The sequence below is a fragment of the Stegodyphus dumicola genome, chromosome 11, assembly GCF_044657685.1.
Source record: "Stegodyphus dumicola isolate Sdum_Otavi_A_Nest chromosome 11, ASM4465768v1".
In the NCBI taxonomy this organism is placed as follows: domain Eukaryota; kingdom Metazoa; phylum Arthropoda; class Arachnida; order Araneae; family Eresidae; genus Stegodyphus; species Stegodyphus dumicola.
The window spans coordinates 113909882-113935462 of NC_140778.1; the positions used below are offsets into that span (position 1 = coordinate 113909882).

A 25581-nucleotide genomic window follows, 5' to 3' on the forward strand; every position below is an offset into this window, starting at 1 on the left:
TACGCATGTGCGTAAGACCTTTACGGCTGCGCATATGCGCGTAATACGTTTACGCATGCGCGTTTAATGTATAACGGACGGTATAAGCTAAAATTATCTAATTATGTATTTCAGTTAATGTTGCAGATTGCGTTGTTCTTTAATCTTCGAATTGGATCTGGCTTATTATTTTTTGCAGACTGTTAGAGCAATTTTATAAAAGTAAGCTTGAACTTTCGATTATGTCAAAAAAAGTTTCCAATTCTGGAGCTGACAAAGGATCCACAAAGCGAAAGTATGTTTCAATGTCCATCAAACAAAAAGTGGAATTGCTGCAAAAAATGGATAAAGGCATGAAGAAAGTGACAGAGAGGTTAGTAAAAACGAAAAAAATTCGATTGCCAAGTTAGTCGGTATTCTCGGCACAGCAATTACAGGACTTGAACAGCGGAACTTTGTAACTGAACAAGAAATGATATCTGTTAATATAGAATTAAAGAGAAAGTAAGTATTAGAACATAAAACAAAGCAACTTAAACAACTTACATTGAAAGAAATGTTTAATAAAGTAAACAAATAAATATATTTTTTTTTCGGTAAATTTTGATACCCTTTAGATCATAATTGTTCTTTATTTCATAAATTACGGTTTCATATTTTTAACTTTATAATTTCTGCATGCCATCTTACCAGATTTAAACTGATGATCTATAATCCGGATTCGCCGACAAGTCCCGTCGAGTCCGGATTAACAACTTTTGACTGTACTTGAAAATACTCTTTATAAATCATTGAAAGACTTATTAACTGTATGTCTTATCAAACTCAAAATAGTTTTCCTATGTTAGGATTGTGCATATGAAGCAGGAACTCATGTAACTGGTGGTCAGACTATTCTGAATCCATGGCTGACTATAGGTGGTGTTGCCACTGCAATTTGCCAGTCCAATGAATTTATAATGTATGTATAATTTCATATTTTTTATATATATTTAATAGATAAAAATCAAATGTTTCTTTGCAAGTTTACTTCTAAATCGTATAAGTATGAATTGCTGAAATAGGTAAAATGTAATGAGATAAAAAATACAAAAATTTAGCACAGGTATAAATAATAAAGTGGTTCATTCCATTTTTTAGTTTTTGTCCTGCTTTGTAAAAATTTGTTTTGTGAAAATTACACAGGTAAATAGATTGCAAAATCTTTTTGTGAATGCAGTTTTTTTCCGCCTAACTTGAATACAGAATATTAACATTCTTCATATAAATGTAAGTTTCATGCAATCATCCATGCTGCCAATGAAATTCCAAAATTTGTTAGGTAGCAGAGAACATCCTGATCTTAATTTCTTCTATCATTTCATTCTCTGTTGTTGGAGGTACCAGACAGGACAACTGTTTGTCTTCTTTGACTTGCTTGTAAAACATTGATCCATCGAGGAATACAGTTTGGGGAGGGAAGACGATATGAAACTGCTCATTTAACAATACACAGCGATAAAGAAAAGTAGCTGTTGAAAAGCTATAGCTAAGCAAATAAAAGCGCGGACGTATGACAATATTTGTCGAAGCAACACTATTTTGTGATTTTCCAGTATATAAAAATGCTATTTTTCAAGTACCCCAATGACTGACTCTTCGAACAAAAATGCAAAATAATGCATAAATACGTGTGGAATGTTGATTTGAACTCATCCATTCATAAGCGAGTTTCATTAATTTTTTATTAGTTATGACTAGCTTTTTTCAGTTAGTACTCGTATATTGGTTTATAATTTTGTGGCAGTTCATGCAAGTAGATATATACAGTAAACCCTTCACAAACTGGAGGGGATCTAAGTCATTAATAACTTGCATGTATGGCAAAAGAGCGTTCGCCGCAGTCAGCTTTCTATAGAAAAAATGTGTTTGGTATAATTCAGATGAGGGAAGTATGTATAATTTAAACAAACCTAAGTATCATTTTATTTAAAAGGAAAAAACAACTATTTTAAGGTATTTGTATTATTGTTTAGTAAGTACATTATAAAATAAATTTTTTAAAAGCTGGTGATTTTTGCTTGACACAATTCACAACAATGCAATTTGTTGGAAGTGTGAAAAAGAGTGCAGGTTTTTTTAATGCCTCCTCTCATAAAGTGTCCTCTGCTTTTTTCATTTGGGTCAATCTCAGTTGCAAAATCAAACGGGGCCTTTTTGAACAATTTAATTTGTAATTTAAAAGCACTTATCTTCATAATAACAGCTTTCATGCATTTCTTCATTTTCTGTTATTATAAGATTATACATTTCATCATTCATCATTTCTCAATTATAATTCTTTGTTTTTTCCCTTTCTTCTTGAAAACATTTGCTGCCGATTGCTTTTTCAATTTATGATTTCTCTGGCTTCATTTTCAGTCAATGTTAATCCTTTAAAATTGTTGTTAACTTCTGGCTAGAGCTGATGGCAGTAAGCAATCATAGTTAGTGAACGAACATTGAATCAAGAATAAGTGAAATTCTAGTGTTGACCAAATTAAATTAGAAACAATTAAGATTTATGCGAAATTGCATGAAAATCCGCATTCGGCAAGGTTTATTTTACATACACACATTATATAGATATATATATATATACACATACACACCATATATTTGGATATATAACACGCACCTATAATTTCAAACTGCATGTTTTAATTTTGAGGCATATTCGCCGTATGACGTGTATCCTTTTCTTTAAGAAAAAACTAAAAAGTACATGTGTGATGGGCTTATTTTTTGAAGTCATTCATTCGAAGATTTTTCGTAGAATTTTGAACAATGGTATTCTGAATTGACAAGCGATAAGGGAAACAATATGTGTGTGGGGAAAATGCTTAAGGAAATAAATAATTCTGCAAAAAGGGTGGGTTGAATTCAGTGCTGGTGTGCACAAGAATATTGTTCTAGGGTTTTCAGAAGGAGAATATGACTTGGGGTTAAAATTTCAACGCAAATGAATGAACAGCATTTAGGTACATGTAGAAATCTAATTTATGTATACTCTTCCTTTTCTAATTTTTATATCAGGTGTATAATGCGCACCCATAAATTTCGATCTTATTTTTTGTATTAAAAGCGTGCGTTATATGCCAGAATATACGGTATATTCTTTTTGACAATGCCAAGTAATTAGTGGGATTGAGCATGAAATTAATTTAAGGTTATTGAGGAAAATTCTGAAAACAGTCTTACTGTAGGAAAATGCTTCATGCTGTAGGTTTATTCTTGACAAAGTGGTTATTTGCTTTATGTAATGATCAGTTCGAATGAAATGTAAAGAAACAATTAAAACAATAATATGGTTTACCTTCACTGCATCTACTAAATTAAATGAAAATACAGTGATACCTTAGTTCTTCTGCATCAGAATAGGTTCGGCTTGGTCTATGTCCTGTTTGACTATGAAAATGTTTTATATATTTCACCCACTGCATTTATATTTTAGTATTAAACAGGTGTTATAATAATAGGATTTTTTTTATAAAAATAGACTAATTATTTGTCTTTTAATTCTTGTTGGTAAAGTTCATTTGGTATACATCCAAGGGTTTGGAGCAATATAGCGAAGTATCAGTGTAGTTGTAAATATCTATAGTTTGCATACCAGTTTGAGCATAGTTTGCTTTTATATAAGTATATTCAGTGACTATTATGTGGTATTTTAAAATATACATATATTGAAGTATCAGTGTAGTTGTAAATATCTAGTTTGCATACTAGTTTCAGCAAAGTTTCCTTTTATACAAAAGTCTTTAATCTGGACTACGGTTTTTCCAGATTATAGATCATCAATTTAAATCTGGTAAGATGGCATGCAGAAATTATAAAATTAAAAATATGAAACCGTAATTTATGAAATAAAGAGCAATTTTGATCTAAAGGCTATCAAAATTTACAAAAAAAAAGCTTAATATTTATTTGTTTATTTTGTTAAACATTTCTTTCAACACGCGCATGCGTAAAGCATATATTATGCACAGTCGAAATTAGAAAATTTCAACCAGAAAACTATTTGATGTGTATTTGTGATATTTATAATGATGAGGAATTTGATTTAAGTCATATCAAAGGAGTACATCGAGATGAAATATTACATTTAGTAAGGAATTATAAGCCGAATAAAATAAAAACATCTGCCCTGAAGTTAAGGATAGTGCTGACAGATCAACTTCCAGTTCATTTCACGCCGCAACGTCCCCCCCCTCTGCAGAGCAATGTGAAATTGATAAACAGATTTCGAAATGGTTAGAGAAACAAAGGATATGCCTTTATCCATTTTTTGCAGCAATTCCACTTTTTGTTTGATGGACATCAAAACATGCTTTCGCTTTGTAGATCCAGAATCGGAAATTCTTTTTGATATAATCGACATAAAGTTCAAGCTTACTTTTATAAAATTGCCCTAACAGTCTGCAAAAAATAATAAGCCAGATCCAATTTGAAGATTAAGGAACAATGCAATCTGCAACATTAACTGAAATAGATAATTAGATAATTTTAGCTTAGCTTATATCATCCGTTATACACATTAAACACGCATGCATAAATGTATTATATGCATTCGTATGCGCATGCGTAAACGTATTATGCACATGCGCTAAACGCATATGCACAGAAAGTTTGTAGCTTTGAGTTTCGGATTAAAGACTTTTGACTGTATAAGTATATTCAGTGACTGTTCTCCATTTCATTTGAGATTTGTTGAGGTCAGTATTTATGCATGCATACTACCAAATGTCTGGTTTTGTTTGTAGGCTTATACATTTGACTGTAATATGCCAATGTTGGCATCTTAATTTTTGTCCTAGTATTTGTTGGATCTGCACTTAAAAGTTTAAATCGGATTTTGAATCAGATCGTTTGTGAATCAAACTTAATTATTTAAAATTCTGGCAATCCAAAGTGAAGTTCACGGCTCCAACATCGTATTGAATTCGACTTGCTATGTGTAGAAGTTGGTCACCAAAGATGTCCATAAGGATTTCTGTATCTTTCTAAGGGGAAAAAAGGGGGGGTTCTTGTAACTACTTGATTTCTGCAAACTAAATACAATTTTTTAATCATTGATATGTTTTATATTAAATATGACAATCATGAATGGGTAGGTAAATTAATAATTATTTGAAAAGACCATTTCCTCTAACTTTTATGTATTCCTTTTAGAAGAGACACATTCTAAAGATATTCACATTCTGCTTAAGCATATTTTTAACCTTGATTAGTATCTTTAATTGTCTGTAGTTTGCAAATGATAATAGTAAACAATATTATGCATTGACAATGTGTAAAATCTTCATTTGTTTTTGATGGTATAAAAGCATTTCTCTCATCAGCACAAATGAATCATTTAAAAACTGATTTTATCCTGACTTCCTAGAAAAATTTTGCAATGTTTTTCTTCATTAGGAGTGTTATAAATAGAATAAGTTTCTAATAGCATAATAATAGGTTAATGGCAATAGTTCTCACTTTGCTTCTTGTGTGTGCTATCATTTTTATCCAAAATAAAAACTGAATGGTTGTAAAAATTTTGCTGGTTATATAGATTACAAGCTTCTGTGTCTATTCTCTCTTTTTAATTGTTTGAATTATAAGACAGTCTTGTGATATTTTGTTAGTTTTCTCTTTGTCATATTAAATACAAAAAAACGAAATGCAGAAACTAATAGTGCACTTTTTAAACATGAAATTCTTTTTGAGTTGAATTTTAATTTTTTAACATTAAAGATTGTTTTATGAGTTGACATCAGTAAATATTTTGTTTATTTAAGAATTGAGAAATTATGCTATTATTTATTTTAAGAAAAATTTTTTAATGGTAAACTATTCTGTAATTTAAAATGCACAGATTTTTAACACTTAAAACTTTCTTGAACTTCAGTATAAAATTTTTAGCAGTATTTGTTAAGTTATAAAATAGCAATTCTCTAAATCATTTTCTTTCACTTCGTTTTCTGAATTTTCATTTCATACATCTTAAATATTCTTATACAATTAATAAAATTTTGGATTATTGTTTTTTAAAAAGGCAGTTGATGACAATGTCTTGAAATTGTTTTCGATTGCCAGAAACATTCTGCACAATTATGATTTAACACACAATCCAAACATGCAGGAAGCAGTAAAAATAACTCCCCGATTTACCACTACCACTGTTCCGGCTCAGTTGTGCATCACAAACTGAGTTATACCGTTGAATAGCAGATGCTTTACCATTTAAGTAGCCAATTGTGGTATGGCGCATTGGGCTTTCATGTTCGAGGCGTATTCTAAAAATGACAACTCTGTCATCACTTCACAACAATTATTTCTTAGCTGCTTTGGGATGGATCGGAATGCTAAAATTCCTGATAACCAGTTTATTATGGGTCCAAAATTTCCAAAGAACAAGTTCAGCTTTAAAGCATAAAACTTCCTGTCAGACCTTGTAGCATATGGACACCGCAGCAAGTCAAAACAGTGAGACTATCCATTCTCCGATGTCTGCATGGTTCATGTCATTAGCCTGCTCTTCTTCTTCTTCTTTTTTTTTTTTTTTTTTATTATTATTATTAAAAGAAACTCAACAAGTTCCCCATGTACCACATAGTATCACATGGGGCTTACAGAAGTAAGTATGAAACACAATACAAAATAAACAAGAGAAAATTGAAATAAAATCAAGGATGATTACAAAGTTTTACAATGAATTGACAAAAAATGTTAAAAGCACTTCTCTCGGAAATAAATTGGTAAAACTCTGGAGGCCAGTTAATATTAAAATTTTTCAGTCCCAGTTTCAAGACTTTTCTTTCGCTCTCATATTTAGGACATAGAAGAAGCACATGTTCTACATTCTCCTCGTCGCCGAGGCCACAGTCACAGACAGACTCAGGACTCAACTTAAATCTGTTCAAATAACTTTTAAAATTCCCATGTCCAGTAAGAAACTGGGTTAATTTGTAATTTGTAAAGAAATGATGACATGACAATCTCATTTTAATAGAAGGGAAATATCTCCTAGTTAAACTCCCTTTATTTGAATTAATGTATTCGTGATTCCACGACTCCACAATGCTTTCATACATGACCTTCTTATAGAAGGAATTAGGGATATTGACAAAAGTGTCAATTTCCCGCTTAGTCGCAGTCTTAGCAAGGAAATCGGCTCGTTCGTTCCCAACAACACCTGTATGACCACGAACAAATGAAAATGAAACCGAAATATTTTTATCCTTTAGATTCTTCAATTCTTTTTGAATCTCGATAATGATATTATTAGAAGAAGAAATACATTTTAAGATCTCCAAAAATGAAAGGGAATCAGTACAAATGAGATAGTCTGAAACAGCACTATTTTGTTTAGAGACCCATTTGACGGCGAAGTTTATGCACAAAAGTTCAGCTATGAAAACGGTACATTCATCTCTGATTCTAAATTGAAAGTGCTCAAATTCAAGACCATTTTTGAAGACAACAAATGCGAGACCAACCTTGCCATCAATTTTGCTGCCATCAGTATAGCAAGTTACAGGCGAATTACCCACAATTTTATTGCTAAACTGAATAAAATTAATAGCATTTCTTTCTGAAGGATGAGGGAGATCAGATAGAGGTAAAATACAGTCATGCTGAGAGACAGTAGAAGCAGAAATATTTTCCTTATAAGCAATAGAATGAAGAATGGCAATGTCAATTGGAGGAAAGCCAGAAATTGCATAAACAGACTCATAGCTTACGGTACGATATCCACATATGACCCGCAGAAGTATCCGTCTTTGAACGCGTCGTAAAAATCTATAATTTATCTTCTTGTTGAGCGATATACCCCAGGCTCTAGAGCCATACATAATAAAGGGTGCAATTCCTTGTTTATAGATGAGCGAATGAACGTTGTAATTAATACCGTATGTGTTACGTGCAATACAACTTAATCCACGCTGTAATCTATCACATTTCTCTGATACATAAGTTAAGTGTTGTTTCCAAGAAAATTTACAGTCAAGAAAAACCCCAAGATATTTCATTTGCTTTACCACAGTCAAAGGGGTGCCATCGAGAGATAACTGAAATGCATCATAACAGATGTTTCGCTTTTCAATAATCATAACCCTGGTTTTATCAGGATTAAAATCTAATTTAAAACCTTTTGACCAGTTGGAGGCGAAATTTAAAGTCTCTTGTGCCTGTAAAAAAGTAGCAGAAAGGTCCCTACTCTGGAAGCAAAACAAAACATCATCTGCAAAGGCTATAGTATCACAACAAGCAAGATTTTCCAGTTTTAATAGGAGATCATTAATAATAATATTCCAAAACGTAGGTCCTGAAACAGAACCTTGAGGGCAACCCCTTTCAAGGTGACGGATTGCAGAAGCCGAGCCCAATTGCAATTTGGCCACCCGATCATTTAAAAAATCATCAGCAAGTGAAAAATTATTCATTGGAAGTTCTACTTTTTTTAGCAGAATGAGAATACAAGGCCACCACGCATAGTCGAAGGCGCCTTTAATATCCAAAAAGACCAAAATAGTGTGCAAGTTTTTCTTTTTCCCTCTCTGAACAATTTCATTCAAACGTAAAAGAGCGTCTTCAGAACTTTTTTGAGGTGTAAAACCATACTAATTACCAGAAAGAAGGTCTCCATGACGGAGATACCAGCAAATTCTGTTAATAAAAAGTTTTTCCAAGCACTTACCCAAAACAGGAAGTAAGCTTATACATCTAAGGTTATCTAGGTGAGGAATCCTAGACTCATTTCCTTTAGGAATAAGAATTACTTGAGCATGTTTCCAAACACGTGGGAAAATGCCAACATTTAGGCAAACGTTAAAAAGTTTATGGAGAAATCGAGGAAACATTAAATGAAACTGTTTAATAATCTCATTCGAAATAGAGTCAGGACCAGGTGATTTATTTGGTTCCAGCATAGAAATAACTGTATTAACTTCATCACAAGTAAACCTAGAATCTACAAAAGAAGAATAAACAGTACGCGCAGCTTGACGGTATTCCTCATGCAAATCATCATCAGTTTCCTCTAGATCCGAGGGGAAAGATTTCTGAAGCACAGCAGTAATTGTCTCTTCTAAAGAGTTGGTTGTCTCTCCAGTGGAAAGACAAATACCAGTTATTTCAATTTTTTTCATGAAATCTCTTTTAACTCCATACGTGTAAATCTTTTTCCATATATTGTGAACATCAATGGTCGAAAGAAATGTTTTCCAAGACTGAGATTTAGCATCGGCAAGCTTTAGATTGTAAACTTTTCTATATTCAAGATATTTACTTTTATAAAGTTCTCTAAGAGGCGGATTTTTACAACGCTGAAATCTACGCCTAGAGGCATTAAGCCTCTTTCTCATACAAAAAATTTCGGCAGGCCATTAAGGAACATTGTGCTTATCATGATTCCTAACAGGTATGGAAATTTGAGATGCCTGGAGAAGAACAGAACTAAAATTCTCAACAAGAGCCTGCTCTTCGTATGGGGTTTTCTGATGAAAGTGTAAGAAAAATTTTAAACTTAGATCTGAAGTTCCATTCTTTCAAAATGATGGTCATGCAGACTATGATTGGTCTAACTGCAGTGCATCCTTCGAGGTTTTTCTGCAAAATGTTCCACATGACTGTATTATTCTCTCAACTGATGAACCTGGCACATCATGGCTTACGTTTCTAAGGGTCTGTGAAAAGCCAAACTTCACTACTGAGCTGTGAACAATCCAAGACAAGTATATGAACAACTTCTCCATAATGAATGAGTTACTGCTTGGTATGTTGTTGCAGAATTTGGTGTCATAGTCCCATACTTTTTTGAGTTGAATGGCAGAGCAGTTGCAGTAACTTCTTGCCATTATATGGATATGTTATGTATGACTTCCTGTTGCCAAAACTGTATGAGCACGGAAATTTGGTTACAACAAGATGGTGCCACAGGCAGAATATCGATGCATTTGTTGAAAGAAATGTTTCCAAACTGTCTGATCTTGCTACAAGTTGGCATTTTATGTCCAGCTCATTCCCCAGATCTGTTGCCCTGCAACTACTTCCTCTGGAAGCATCTGAAGTCACAAGTCTGCAAGAATAAGGCTCAAATAACCGAGGAATTGAAAGCAGCTATCTGCCAAGAAATTTTGGCAATACTGCAAGAAATGACTTGAAGGGTAATGATGAACTTCTGGATTTCAGAAATGAACTGACAGTGAATGTCGATGTTTAAACAATATTTTCAAAATTAGATGAAGGTAAATGTTCTTTCAGATTTTGAAATAAAGTTTTGAATAATACCTATCATTGCTTTATTATTTATGTTTGAAATTGAAGAGTTATTTCTGCCGCATCCTGTACTAATTTTAAATAAAGTGGACCAAAAAATTATGGGACTTGACATTCTTCTGCAGCATATGTTACCATGATTATGAGACAAGCTAGAAGAGTAGAAATTAATCTTAAATTGTTTATTCCAAAGTAAGACTAACTTAAATAGTATTGAAATGGTTTGATGATATTACTTAAAAGTGTAGTTTTGAAGCTTTGGTGAAACGTTGACCAAGGGTTTTTTTTTATAAAGCAATTAAATTATTTACATGAAACCTATTAAAATAATATAGATATGTAATCAATCCACAAAAAAAACTGATTTTGCTCATTTAAAAGCACTCGGTGGTAAAGAAAATTAGCTGTAAAACTGATATAACTTGATATTTTAAGTATATAAATGCAACAGCATTAGGCAGTGTTATGCTGTTTGGTAATTTTCAGGACGCTGTTTTGTTAAAAGTTTGTATTGGGGAGGGGGGGAACTTGATCTATACTATTTTTTGTTTTTGTTTTTGTTATTTGCAGTTCATCAGCTAATTTTAAACTAATATTGTTTTTTTCTTTAATTTACAAAATAAATGTAACACTGTTTACTACTAAGATACAAATTCAGTAGGTGAAATATATACTGTTACACAAAAAAATTTTTTGTTTGTTTGCTCGATTTTTATTTCATGTTTCTTCTGTGAGGTTAAACAGCTATGGTTAAACTTGAACCTGGTTTAGGTGATCTGTACTAAAAATACGTCCAAAATATTTTGTTTCTGCCTTTTTCTCGGGATGTTTCAGAAATGTGACACTGTTCAATCGTTCCAAACAATGCTGTTTTATGATTTTTCTGAGTGTTGTTGAGCTGATACTTCTTTGCAGAGTTTTTGACATTTGTTCTTCTGGCAAAGAATTCTTTGGTTAATGAATTAGGGGCTTTCTCATCTGAGTTTTAAGAGCTCTTGTGCACCTCCTTTTGAATTTGACTGAGTACAGCAAATATTTGTTACCGCGCTGTTATGCAAAATTAGTTGTTTTCTCAAAAGACATAAACAAGGGAAATTTGCATATTCATGACTCATCAAACCTCAGCAGTATTCCAAACAAATATCATCCCCCAATTTTTTGGAGGGGCTTCCAAGCTGGACTTATTTGTAAAGCAGACAAGCATCAAGATATCGATTATTAACAAGTTTTTATTATATTAATTTGTAATAATTATTTTTGATATAGGCCTGATAATGCTGTAGTTGGAGATGTTTTAGTCTTAACTAAACCTTTGGGCACTCAGGTTGCAGTAACTGCTTATAATTGGCTTGAGCAGCCTGAGAGATGGAACAGAATCAAATTGGTTGTGAATGAAGAAGAGGTACAAAAAGCTTACCGGAGAGCTATCGATAGCATGGCACGTTTAAATAGAACTGGTAAGTTATAATTGGTAAGCTTTATTTAATTTTTAATATGCAATCATATTTTGGATTTATGTATATCTTATCTATTTTAAAAAGTTTTTTTTTTCATTGATGAAGGATTATTTTTTAATGTACTCTTTTCTAGGGCGATAGAAGAATTGTTAAATTCAACTTTTATGAAGTCCATCCTGTTTTTATCTAAAATGTATACTTAATGAAATTTCGTTTTGGCATGATGGATTCCCCCCCCCAAATGGATTTCTGTCGTATTTGACTGATGAATTCCATATTTTAAAAATTTGAACTGAAATATATATATTAGTTTAAAGTAAAAACATGAAGCTTTAATGTTACTTGAAATAAGTTATTCTACATAATATGTGATAAATTAACTATACTTCTTTCAAAATGTAATACTGGCATTTTTTGTGTGGGAGAGAAAGATACCTGCATATGAGCGAAGAGTTTTGAGATAAAATGTCTTGGAAATAAGAATTTTGTGTAGGTAAAAATTTTAAATCCATCTTTTCAAAGTAAAGTGGGGGTAAATTAATTGGCTTCAAAAAGCCATGGAAGGGTAAATAATTAGCATGGAAATATATCATTCTTTATCAGCCTATAATTTACATTGAAGAACCAAAAGATTATGACCATATACTCAATAACCATAACCTTTGGCCTGCAAAACAGTGCAACTTGCCTTGGAATGGATGCCAAAATTTCTTGATAGATGATTGGAGACGGGTTATACCAAATGTCTTAGCAGCGATCAAAGTGGAGATATTCCAACATGGTGGTGTTTGAGCTCTGAACTGCTGTTCCAAGACATCGCAATTGTGCTCTGTCAGGTTAAGATCCGCCAAGTTAGGTGGTCAGAACATTAATTGGAATTCATTCTTGTGCTCCTCGAACCACTCCAACGCAATTCGAACCTTGCAACATAGGGCATGGTCCTGCTTGAAGATTCTATTTACAGTTGTCATATAAGGGTGAAACTAATCTGCAGTTATGTTTAGATAATCAATAGATTTCATGGTTTATTCTACCATGAATAAAGGTCTCAGAGCCATCCATGAGAACATCTCTCAAGTGTAATACTGCCACCACCAGCCTGTGTATGACCTGTTGTGTGGTGGGTGAGAGCAACAGTTACCTAGAAGAAGCTGTACCCTTTCACGTCCCCCCCCGGGGGTTGACTCAGGCGAACGCCTGGGAAGTACTGGCTAGGATCTGTACCTAGGCAGTCTCAACCACGGGGGTATACAAATTATCTTCACAGGACTAGAACCCGAGTATTGTACTCAGGTTGGTTCAGGCTTGGCAGGGACCGTACTGGTACTGTCGTGTCTGTTCCTTCGGCTGTGGTGGAGCTACATGGTGCATTTGTCGACCGATTTCCCGGGGGTTTGACCCCATTCAGTTTTCGTGGCGGGGACTGACAAAGCGGACAGAGCACCTTAATACAATGTGGTTTTGCTGATGGAGTGGTGCCCGGCGGCAAGGTGACAGCGTTTTAAAATTAGCAACGAAGCGTTCTGGCCAATGCTTAGTAAAAGCCGGACGGGGACTGCGGGGGTTGCGCCTGCGAGAACGAGGTCCCACGGGTGTTGGATATTTCAAACTCTGAATGGGTCCTGTATAATGAGGACCTGGGATGGAGGTCCTTCACCCGGTGTGTCTGTACCCTTTCACGGCCATTGACGTGATGAATGAGAAACTGTAATTCATCCGACAGGCAACTGTCTGTACTTATCCATGGGCCAGTGTCGATGTTCTTGGGCCCACTGTAGGTGTAAATGATAATGACGCTTGGTCAGCAGATGCGCACGAGTGGGACGTCTGCTGCACAGTCCCATATCCAACAGTGTCTGCTGAACTGTGTGTTCCGAAACACTGGCACTTGGGCTTGCATTGTGTTGAACTGTCAGCAGAGCCACTGTCCTATGCCAATTTTGCCATACCAAGTGGGACAGTCTCTGATGTCCTTTTTCTTTGATGATGCATGGTAAATGTTTATTGCTGGTTTCACTGTCATTTATCCACTTTGCATGAATACAGTGTAAATGTATTCGATCTGCCATCAGTGTAAGTGGCAGATCGTGAACAACCTACCAGTCGTGCAGTTTCGTAGATACTCATTCCGACTCCTCGGACCATTACCATCTGCTCTTTATCGAATTCATTTAGATCAGCTGTCTTTCTCATCACTCGCAAAAGTAAGTGCAAGAATGATTCTTACCTACTGCAGCAGCAGTTAAATATCATTCCCACTTAATCGTGTGCCCTCCACATCATCCAGAGGATTTCATTGAAAATGTGGGAATGGTTGTAATGTTTTGGCTCATCAGTGTAAATTGAAGTATATCAGCCTATAATTATATAGTATATGTGTAGAGATCTTAATTTAGCCCATATATTATGTTGCTGCCATGAAGCTGTTTTAATGGCATTCTCGGTGTTCTTAAAGAGAAATTCAGTGAGTTTATTGTGTAGTTAAACATGAAAAAGGTTTACTGTAGAAAGAATACATAAAATAGGGGTTATCAACCAGGGGGCATTTCAGCTGTAGGGGAGTTCATAATTTCAAGGTGGCTTCCTTGTATGGCCTAATTCAAATTTTTTGCTGCATTTCGTTTAAACTTATTTCCTTGAATTATTTAACTTAAATGGTTCCTCAAAACAGGTCTAAAGTGACATAATAAATTGCAAATTTTGAAATTAAATATTCCAGTCAGTTTTTGCCGTACAAGAGCCAAGCTTTTTATAATTTTATTTTTCATAACAAGCATAAAACTTCCCAAATAAAAGTGGTGGAATCGGGGGACTGTATTAAAAGTTAGATTTTACTATTTGTTGAAAATTAATTTTTAAATTTGGCATTGTCAAAACATTAATATTTCATCATTTAAAACACTAATTGGTAGTATAACTATGACCAACCATGCTCTGTTTCCAGATGTTTTGAAAAATAAAATAAGGCAAATAAAATTATTGAAAGGAGGATAATAAATTAGTTTGTAATTAATTTTCTCTTCTAAATATTAAACAATAATATGTTTTATGGACTTAAAAAGTAAATTTATTTTTTAAAAGATTTTTTGAATATTATGTATGCAGCAGCATCAATTAAGTAAAAATTATATCATGGTAAGTCATTAAGTGTTTATGGTAAGTCGTCATAAATTTTTTGGTAATAAAAAGAGAATAAATTACTATTTCATAGATGCAGCTGTATTGAATTTTTCATATTATTAAGTATTTTGTGTATTGTCAAACATTTAAAATTATTTTGGAGCAGCAATAAAATTAAAGGCTGTGCAGCATAAGGCTGCTTTTTTAAGTAATTATGACAAACTATTTGCAATGTCTTCCCTTAAACAATAATTATTTTGTAAATAAAGGTCTCTCTATTGCATCATGCAGGCAAGACCTTGAAGATCTTTTGTGATGTCCTATTGTTTCAGGACAGGATTGGAGAGACCCCTTTCCACCAGAATTTTTTTAGAAAATTTACTAATATGCCAAAAAATGGAATCCTTCTGTGGCTCATCAATAAATATGTTTTTTTTTTTTTTTTTTTTTTCATTTTCAAATGAAAATTTAGAGGTGAAATGTTCTTTGTCCCTTTTCTGATCAGTATATTTATCTGAACAATATGCATATGTTATTGTTTAATTTCTGAATGAAAGCTGCTAAAAATAATAGACACATGCTACATTTTAGCTAAAATAATAGACATAACTATATTTTTAGACAGAGGCACATTCTAGGATGTCTAATGTTCTCAGCTTAGGTTGATCACCAGTATAGTCATGAATATATACTGTAATTCTAGGTGCACACTTCGTGCTGCCGATTTTGATAGTTGGCATACAAAATCAGGTAGAAAAATAATGAAAATGTCATGGCACAGGATTTCGTAATGAGCCATATTAAGCAGTTAGAAAGTCTGGCTTTTGCTTGACCCCAATCTAGACAGTTAGGTTACAAGAGAACTGAAAACTGTCGTGTTAAGTACCTATGTTGTCATCAAACTGGCAGCATTTCTGATATGTATTATGAGTGCATCCTAATTTAGAAATGAACCAAATCATTTTTAGTAGTACCACTTTATTTTGTTTTGCTGTGCAGGTAATGATTAAAATGAATATTTTCAGAAAAAAAGCAAGTAATTATTAATGAAACCATAGCAGAGCCTTTGGCAACATTATAAATTTGCAAATAATACATGATATTGGTCAAGTTTGTTTATTTGTGCAGCTAACCATGGTGGCCATTTAAACAAAGAAGTACCGGAAACTAATACTAGATTGGAAACTTCAAATATTTTAATTTAAACTAAAATAATGAAATGATAACATAAAATAATTAATATAATAATGTACCCTTGCCATGGCATAATTGCTGCAAAAGCTTAATTTGAATGGAATAAGGTGTTTTCTGTTGGGGAAGGGAAAGAAAGGGAAACCCTTCTTCCTCCCCAGTTGAAGCACTATACAATCTAAGGTGGCACTTTTGTTTACATTCATTGCATATTATCTTGATAATAGACTTTTTAAATGCTTTATATTTTTCGTTATTTTTATCTATTTGATAGCTGAAATACTCTTTCTCAGAAAGAAATCCAATTTTCTTATGCATATTTTGCTAAAATTCCTTCAAGTATTTCAAATTGTAACCTTTGTCATTGCCTCATGTAAGATGCTTGTTAACAGTGCTTTTATGGACTTATCCAGCAGAAATGATTGCTTGAGTATGGAACATGAGAGTTCGATTCAGTATTGGAACCTGGTGAACAGGCTATCTCCATGGAACTTCAGTGATTTTCCTTACACATAATATGAATATGATCTGCTTTCCCTCAAAAGGTATTCCTCGAAGGATCTGATCTGATCCCAAAGGATTCTTGTTAGGCAAATCATCCTCATGTTCTTCACAGTATTAACTGAAATACATGGTCGAAAAGCAGCTATAAAAGTAACTAAATTATATTATTAAAATTAATATTCCTTAATATTAATTAAATTGCAAATGTTAAAAAAATGTGAATTGTATGGAAATTGGAGTTGTTAATTTAGTAATATTAAATTGCTAAAATAAAGCTTCTCTAATTTGAAATAAATTTTAAAAAAACATTAATTATTTTAAGGACATAATTTCAAAATGAGCTGCTGTGAATAGAAAATAAATAAATCCTTTTAATAGTATAAAAATGAATTTTAATCTTTGTTAATTATTAACCATGTGAAACTGCATAATCTTAAAATTTCTTTCTTGTGTAATTAACAAAAACTTGTAAAAACACCTCATTTGTTTTAAATTATTTGGAGCATATAAAATGTTCAAATGCTCATACTTACATTTAAGCATTTTTTAAACCTCCAAATGCAGCTGTATTGCTCAGTTTTAACGACTGGATGTTTTAAGTAGCAGTAGGGAGAGGGTGTTCTCATTGCTTCAAATCAGTGCGAGGTTAAAACCTATAAGTGCCTTTCTTTTCTTCTTCCTTTGTCTAGGTTACTGTGGACCACAACAAACATGATCAACAGCATAGACACACATGCAGACACATTTATTTACTAAAAAACATTCTTCATATTCTAAAGTTAACCCTCATCCTTGCAGTTATATAGCTTACACCCTTGTTGGATGATTATTGTTTTGGCCAAATGCCAGCCAGGTTTGGGTTAACAGTGATCAAACAGTAATGCATAATTCATGAGTTTTGCCTTAGTGATGGCTTTGCTATGACTGCAGTATATTACTAAACAATAAATTTTCATTTAGAAGGTAAATTAGTAATTTCAGTGCTTTTGTAAAATGGGAATTTGTAAAAGTGAGGAATAGCTGCATTTATGTTTACAGAAACGTGTTTAATTTTTAAAAACTTTCTCTCACCCCCTGCAATTGGAAGGAAAAAAAAAATTGCATGCTTATTTTTGAGTGAGTATTTTTTGTTCTACTCTGTTGTTCTAAAAGAGAGGTTCTCAACCTTTTTTGCCTCATGCACCTCTTTCACTATTGCTAAGAAGATCATATCCTCCTATCCAGATCTTAAAAATGTATACATAAATACACATTTATTTAGTAAAGATATAAAGTAAGAAATCTGACCATGATTATGTTAGATTTTTAAAAATTTTGTAATTATGATATACATTTACTCAGATTTAGTTTATTTTGCAAGTGTTTTATGAATTAAACAATAAAAAAAGTCCAGAAAATGTTGGTAAATACCAAACATTGAATAAAAGTAATTTTTTTTATTCATGATTCAAAACTAATTACTTAATAACTAAGTAAAAGGCTGACTACATTCCCCTGGTTGAGAATTTCTAAAAACTTCTAAAATTTCAAAGTATTACAGATGCTGCTTAAAAGTACAAGACGTCCACTAATCTTAAATTACCTTAATAACTGTTGATAATTTATTATTAATCTTCACTTATGTATTTTTATGCCTTAAAGTTTCCTAATTCTGCTGATTTTATTTATAGCTTCCCGCCTTATGCATAAATATAATGCTCATGGTGCTACTGATGTAACTGGTTTTGGATTGTTAGGCCATGCACAGAACTTAGCCAAAATACAGAAAAATGAAGTGTCTTTTGTAATTCATAACCTCCCTGTAATTGCAAAAATGGCAGCCGTAGCAAAAGCTTGTGGAAATATGTTTAAGCTTTTTCAAGGACATGCTGTAGAAACTTCAGGTATCTTTATTTAAAGTACTCAAAAAAGTAATTGTTTGGCTGATAAATTATCTCAAAAAATGTTTATTGTCACTGGGAAGCAAGATGTTGCATAAAAAAATTTGAAGTACGTTATAACTTGTAGTAGCTACTGTAGCTGTCTTTTTTGTTCATACAGCATTTAGTTTCTTAGCTAACTATTTTGACTTAATGTACTACTTGGAAATAAAAAAGAAACAAATAGAATCTTCTTGCCAATTTTAATTTTATATGAAAGCCTGTACTTTAGTCTATTTTTCTACATAATTTCCACAAGTATTAAGGCACTTATCATAATGTACAACAGTTTTTGAATCCCCTTTTCATAAAAGTCTGGTGCTTGATTTGACACCCACTGCAACAATTATTTTGACCTTATCATCACTGTAGTGGCAAAGACCACTCATATACTCCTTCAATTACAGGAACAGGTGGTAGGACTATCCAAAGAGTGATTGAGGTTTTCCTAGCGAAATGGCACAATGAGGTCTTAAGATTGTTTACCCGCATATCGACTGGCATTGTTGTGAAGCAAAACGATCCCTCTACTCAGCATGCCATGCCTTTTGTTTTGGATTGTATAGTGCTGGTTGTTCAAGGTCTCATGAGATAGAATTTGTGTCACCATGAGGCTAAAAAAAAATGAATAAATGGGGGAAAGAAAAAAAAAACACAAGTAACATCCACTTCCCGTCGTAAAACACAGGACTTGCTTGAACAGAACAGTTACAGAAAACTTGATTTTCTGGACTGAAACTGTTTACTTGAACTTCATGCTCTTGGGTGTTGATTAATGCCACCATTCCATGGAATGCTGCTTCAATTCTGATGTAGCATAAGCTGCCCATGTTTTATCACCTGTGACAGTTTGGCTTAAAAAATCATCTTCCTCGCTGTACTGCTCAATGAATGTTAAAGCAGTGTCTAAATGTTTTGGTTTTGTGCATATCTGGCAACATTTTTGGTACTTAATGTGTGCACAATTTTGATAATTTGAGTGTTTTCTCACAGTTTCATTCAGAACACTGCTTGAAACTCAAGGAGAGTCATCAGATACTGATAAAGTTGTAAAGCATCTGTTTTGTTTCACTTGTTCATCAACTTTCGGCACCAGATCTTCAGTAATGACAGAATGTCACTCACTTCATTCATCATCCCAAACATTCGTGCATCCATCTTTAAAAGCTGTAACCGATTTCATACCATTCTGTTGCTCATAATGTTTTCTCCATACACTTCACTAAACTAATGGGAAAGTGGCTGAAATTCATCAGACGCTTTCCCATTCTTTAATCTCTATGAAAGTTAGAACTGTAAAAAAAATCTAGTTTTAATTTGTCATCTACTGCTTTGATCAATGAGGATTTTTACATAAAAACGCATTTTTCTCCAAACGTGATTTTTTATACTCGATGTACCTTTTCTCAGGTACTACTGCTCACAGGTATCTAAACGTTTTATGGCTTATTTATTAGGTTCCCTAATATTTACTGAAATGAGCTTTTTGTAATAAACTTAGAAAAAAAATTTTTTTGTGTGAGAAAAGTGCTAAATTTTACTATGCCTAACAAAATATTCTGTAATTTACTCTAAAATTCAAAATATTTCAAAAGTTCATTTCAGTATAATCAGATAGGTATACTTTAATTACAGAAAAAATTTCAAGCTTGTATCTACAGCAGATTTTGAGAAAAGGTACATCGAAAATGGTCAGTTTAACATTGTCGGTATAGGGGTTTCTGATACCCCTTAAATATTCAATAACAAAATTTAACAAGGTCGAAAGTTTCCATAATGATACGTGTGGCTTGGCAATGGTTGTAGGTAAACAGTGCACGCATATGGAATGCTGACTGCGGCGCTGTAAAATGTTCTTAGTGCTTTTTTAATGGATATTTTTTAGAAAAAAAAAACTATTATTGTAACTATGTAAATCTAATATGACTAAGAGTATCTAATATGTTATTTTTAATTATTTGTAACTAATTGCTCACCCTTAGAACTTATTTCTACATGTTATGGTGCATGGTTCATTTCCTTAATCCTTATTGTGGACACGAGATACAACGCAAAAATGTAAAAAATTAATATGAAACTTTATTGCTTGCAGCTGATGAGACTTAAAATAATACAAGACAGCCTATAATCATATCTGGTGCTTCAGTGGTTTAATGGAACTTTATATTAAATATTGTATATTAACTGAGTTAGAAATGAAGCTAATTAACTTTTATCAATCATGCCAATGTCAGCCATTCATATCTGTTCTGATTGAAGCAGTGATGGTGGCAACAGCCAAGCTTTTGACATGAATCATGCTAATTATTATTTTACTTCACAATTTAACTTAATCACTTCACATAAAATTTGCATAACTTCTAGATTGAGTGAGTTCATGATGAAATGAGGCAAAAAAGAAGTAATCAATATAAAGCTAACTGTTATTAAAATTAAATAAAAACCCACTAATTTTCTTTAAAATATGTGGGACTATTATAAGTATAAAATATAAATGTCTAAAAAAATTCTATAACTTAATGCTAATTACTTGAACAAATTTATGAAGTTAATTTTATTCTTGGATTTATTTTATAATTAAGTTAGATTATTTTTAACAATGCATCGTACTTGTACATTTATTTTGTTCTTTCAAGTTAACAAAAGCGAAATTCGGGTGTAGATAATTGCTTTAGTGTATTCATTTCCTATTTGCTTTGTTAAGTCCATAATTTGTTTCCATCATGGTCCTTAAAAGTACTTAATTTCCATGTGCAGAAGTGTGTACAAACCCTGCTTTCAGCTTTTAAATAACAGAGTTTGTTCATTAAATTTGAGAGATGAGTATATTATGTAATGCCAAATGGCAACACTGTGGTCCACCAAAATGGTTTTATTTTCACTGCTGTTTTTAAATTGCTGATACTGTTAATTAAAAATTCATTAAATTTGGATAAAATATTAAATAAAAAATTCAAAATTCTAGCTTCAAGGTGTGTATGTAGAGGACGATGTATGCTCAGAATTAGGTGACTTCTAGGTTCTGCTGTTTTTCCACAATGTGAGGAACATACAACATATACACACATACAAAATTTTTATTATTTGATAATACTAGCCACATGCAGAGCCAGTCACTTAATATTGTTGTTATGAAAAAGAAAAAAATGTATGTAATGTATCCAGCTAATGCAATTTACAGGTCCAGCTAGTAATCAATAGTAACTGAAATAAATCTGCTTCGTTTTTTAATTAATAACAGAATAAATGTAAAAGAAAAATTAAATAACGTACAGTTTGCTGAACGACAGTACTTTGCTACATGGAAGAAAAATATTTTAATTCAGGCAGTGGAAGCAGATTTCTTGTTAAATTGATAAGTGTGCTGGTTAAATTTGAAATATAAATATACTACGCTTTCCAAAGTGGTAACACAGAAGCTCTTAAATCACTGAGTGTTTGGTCAAAAATTCATTAAATTAATTTACAATATTAAATAAATAAAACACATTCAAAATTTGGGTTGTGAGATGCTCGTGTTTGGGAAGGGAGATTGTTCAAATTTGGTGGTTGTGGCATTTTTTCACAGTGTGAGGAATGTATATGCATGCATACATATTCTTCATTATTTAATAATAGAGATAGACAACAGCTACAAATTGCTCATACTGGATATTAAAAACGTTATCATAATTTTTCAGGTTATATTGTTACTGTTTATTCATTTTCAAACTGTCCCCATTAATGTATACTTTTTTTCATAGCAGGATCCCTTAATTTTGCAAAGAAGGAAGGGTGTGAATTTTAATCATTTTTTTTTAAAATGTGAAGGAAAAACAAATGAATAGCAATTAGCTTATTCTTTACGAAAACTAAACCAATTATGTCTATGGGTGAAATGAGCCGCTAATGACCTTGAATAAAGCTCAGATCGCATAAATTTACGAATGTTAGAGAAGAAAAACTTAAACAGGATGTTGGGGTATTTAATTTTTGAATTTTACAGTTAAAAATACTGTTTCTTTGCATACCACCTACCAGAAAGAAACGTTAGTCTAGATAATATCTTAAGAAAGAGGTATAGTCAGTAAAAAAAATTCACAGAAAGATGTGTCAGAATCCAAGATTTCCAGGAGGTGAGGATTAGTCTCTTACCTTCAACTTAAAAAAGGTGGGATTGTGAGTTCCCATTTATAAATTCCAATATATATATATATTGCCATACTGTTGAATTTGAGAGTTTTAAAAAAAATTTTTGTTTACATAGAAAAAATTCCAATCCACCCATATGTAAAGCTTTGCAAGAATGTTCAATTCTACTGTGCATTTTGTTAATTTCTATTTATTTATTGCATTTTATTAATATAGTTTTTATGTGCAAAAATTAAAGTGTTCAAAAAAGTTGTTTCCGAAGTTCACGATAATGATGGTCTTTTGGCACAGGTTTTAATTTCTATGTCTTTCTGTGCCTGAGGGAATAAGGTCGAGTATCAAATGGTTAAAGGCTGAAAATGTCAAAATTTAAACTTAAATTTATATTGCTAGTGGTATTATCTGTATCAGAGAACTTCAAATTTTTTTATTAGTTATGTGATTTCTGAAAGGTTCACCTATTAAAATTTCATAAAATTCTCTTCTAGGAGGATTGTTGATATGTTTGCCTCGTGAGCAAGCTGCTGCTTACTGTAAAGATATTGAGAAGCAAGAAGGATTTCAGTCGTGGATAATTGGAATTGTTGAAAAAGGCAATCGCACTGCAAGAATCATAGATAAACCACGAGTGATTGAAGTTCCATCTAAAGAGAAAAATGGCGAACTGTGGCCACCATTCTGACCTATGATCATTCCATAAAATCTTATAATATCATAAATTATTTTTTGAAAAGTTGACAAAAATGATAATGTTAAACATAGTATAGCACTATGAACCCATTCCAGTTAAATCTTTTTGATCTGGAATGGAGGATGTTAGCTGTATATTGTGTATCATTGTCATTATGTAAATAATTGCCATGTGCTTATTTACAAATTGTTGGCAAATAAATATTGATTTTCACAATTTTGGTTATATTTTATTTTATCCTTTTAACATTTTAAAACACTGAATTGTCTGTTATGTGCCATATGATTTTGGTATCACACGATCAGTTTTAAAACTGAGTATATAAACATGCTTAGGATGAAAATTCTGTTTTGAGTTAAATTAATTGTAACACTATTAATAGTAAAGATCTTGCTTTAATTGTGTTAAGTAAATATAAGCAAAATGTTCATTTTATTAAGTCATCTCTGATACAGAGTGGATTAAGTAGCACTGCATTCAGTACCAATTATTTTAGGAGGAGGCTGAAATCCCTTGTTTTCTGTTTGCCAATTTGATGTTCCCAAATAAAGCAATTTTCTAGCCATATTTTGTCTTCCTGTTCACTCCTTTGTGTATTGTATCAGAAATTGTGTCTGTTTTGTTATGTTTTTATTGGAAGCGGACTACTTTATCATAGCTCACCCTGTACAATGTTAAACTTAATATAGCAGCATGAATCCTTTCCATTAAATCTTTTTGAATAGGGATGGAGGATGTTAGCTATATATCATATAACATTGTCATTATGCAAATAATTAGTCTGTCCTTATTTATAAAATCTTTGTCAAATAAATAAGTTTTTGAGATTTTCGTTTAAATTTTTATCTTTGCAACATTTTAAACAATAAATGTTGTGTGCTGTCTGTTCAACACTTTTTTTAACATGATCATTCTTAGTTCTGAGTACGTGAACATGCTAGCAGCATGAGATTTCTGCTCTGAGTTGAATTAGTTATATTCTTTTCAACAGAAAAGATCTTGCCTTTATTTTAAGTGAATTGATGGGTAATATAAATGATTTCAAGAAATTAAAAACTAGTAGGTGTAAAACTAATAGGAAATCAAACACAGTCCTTTCAACATTATTATTAAAAATGCCTTAATGTTTCATAACAAGTATTAGAAAATGTGTACATTACACATGCATATGTCCACATTTTCTATCAAAATATTTCAAAGTAAACTTTCAGATGCAATCATTACTTGGGTCATTCAATTTCTAAATTTGCTAACCTGCATTTATTGCACTACCCGTGGGTCAAAATGTGTAAAGGTGAGACATATGAGTGTTTTATATAGTAAATTCAAAATTAACATGTATGTATCTATGCAGCTTTGACTTTTTTCCTTCAAGAAATGCATGAATTGCCTTCTTTTCTACAGCAGGTTTTTAACAATTTATTTCTACAGATTATATTTCTACAGCAGGTAAAAATATAATCTGAAACAGTTATTGTTTTATATCATTATAAAAGTGTTTGCACAACCATACTTTAAATGCATTTTTGGAATGGCTAAATGCAAGAACTCGGAAAACTCCTTACTGAAAATTTGTTGTAGACATTACATAAGTATATATAGTACTCAATAGTATTTAAGAAATCAGTAAACTCTCTGTGCCTCCTTTTTTAAAACTTTTTAATCATGTTAAGTATTGTGCATTTTTTTAACACCTGATTAATAAAAAGTTTGAATCGAGAATATAAAATTATTTAAAATTGAAAAATCTTAAAATAATTTTTGTTATGGTAAAAGTTTGACTATTTGGCATTCATTTAAATAGAAAGTTCAAGTATCCAGAATATTTAGAAATTCCTCTTCTTGAAGTAAGCAAGCACATAGAGCACACTCTTGTCAAATAGTACAGTACAAAGTCTTTAATCCGGAATGATCTATAATCCGGACCTCAAAGCTACAAACTTTCTGCGCATGCATAAATGCATAATACCTTTACGCATGCGCATTTAATGTATAATGGATGGTATAAGCTAAGCTAAAATGATCTAATTATCTATTTCAGTTAATGTTGCAGATTGCGCTGTTCCTTAATCTTCTAATTGGATCTGGCTTATTATTTTTTGCAGACTGTTAGAGCAATTTTATACAAATTAAGTTTGAACTTTCGATTATGTCAAAAAAAGTTTCCAATTCTGGAGCTGACAAAGGATCCACAAAGCGAAAGCATGTTTCGATGTCAATCAAACAAAAAGTGGAATTGCTGTAAAAAATAAAGGCATGAAGAAAGTGACAGAGAGGTTAGTGAAAATGAAAAAATTTCGATTGACAA

The 25581-nt window shown here is 32.2% G+C and overlaps 1 protein-coding gene across 1 annotated transcript; it reads left to right on the forward strand.

The window, feature by feature from the left end:
• The first annotated feature begins 811 nt into the window (after positions 1 to 811).
• Positions 812 to 23489, forward strand: LOC146994269 (inactive selenide, water dikinase-like protein). The gene is made up of 4 exons (XM_085827109.1): positions 812 to 940; positions 11527 to 11717; positions 18203 to 18415; positions 23071 to 23489. Coding segments are annotated over exons 1-4 (600 nt in total). The 5' UTR covers positions 812 to 938; the 3' UTR covers positions 23265 to 23489.
• The last annotated feature ends 2092 nt before the right edge of the window (positions 23490 to 25581 follow it).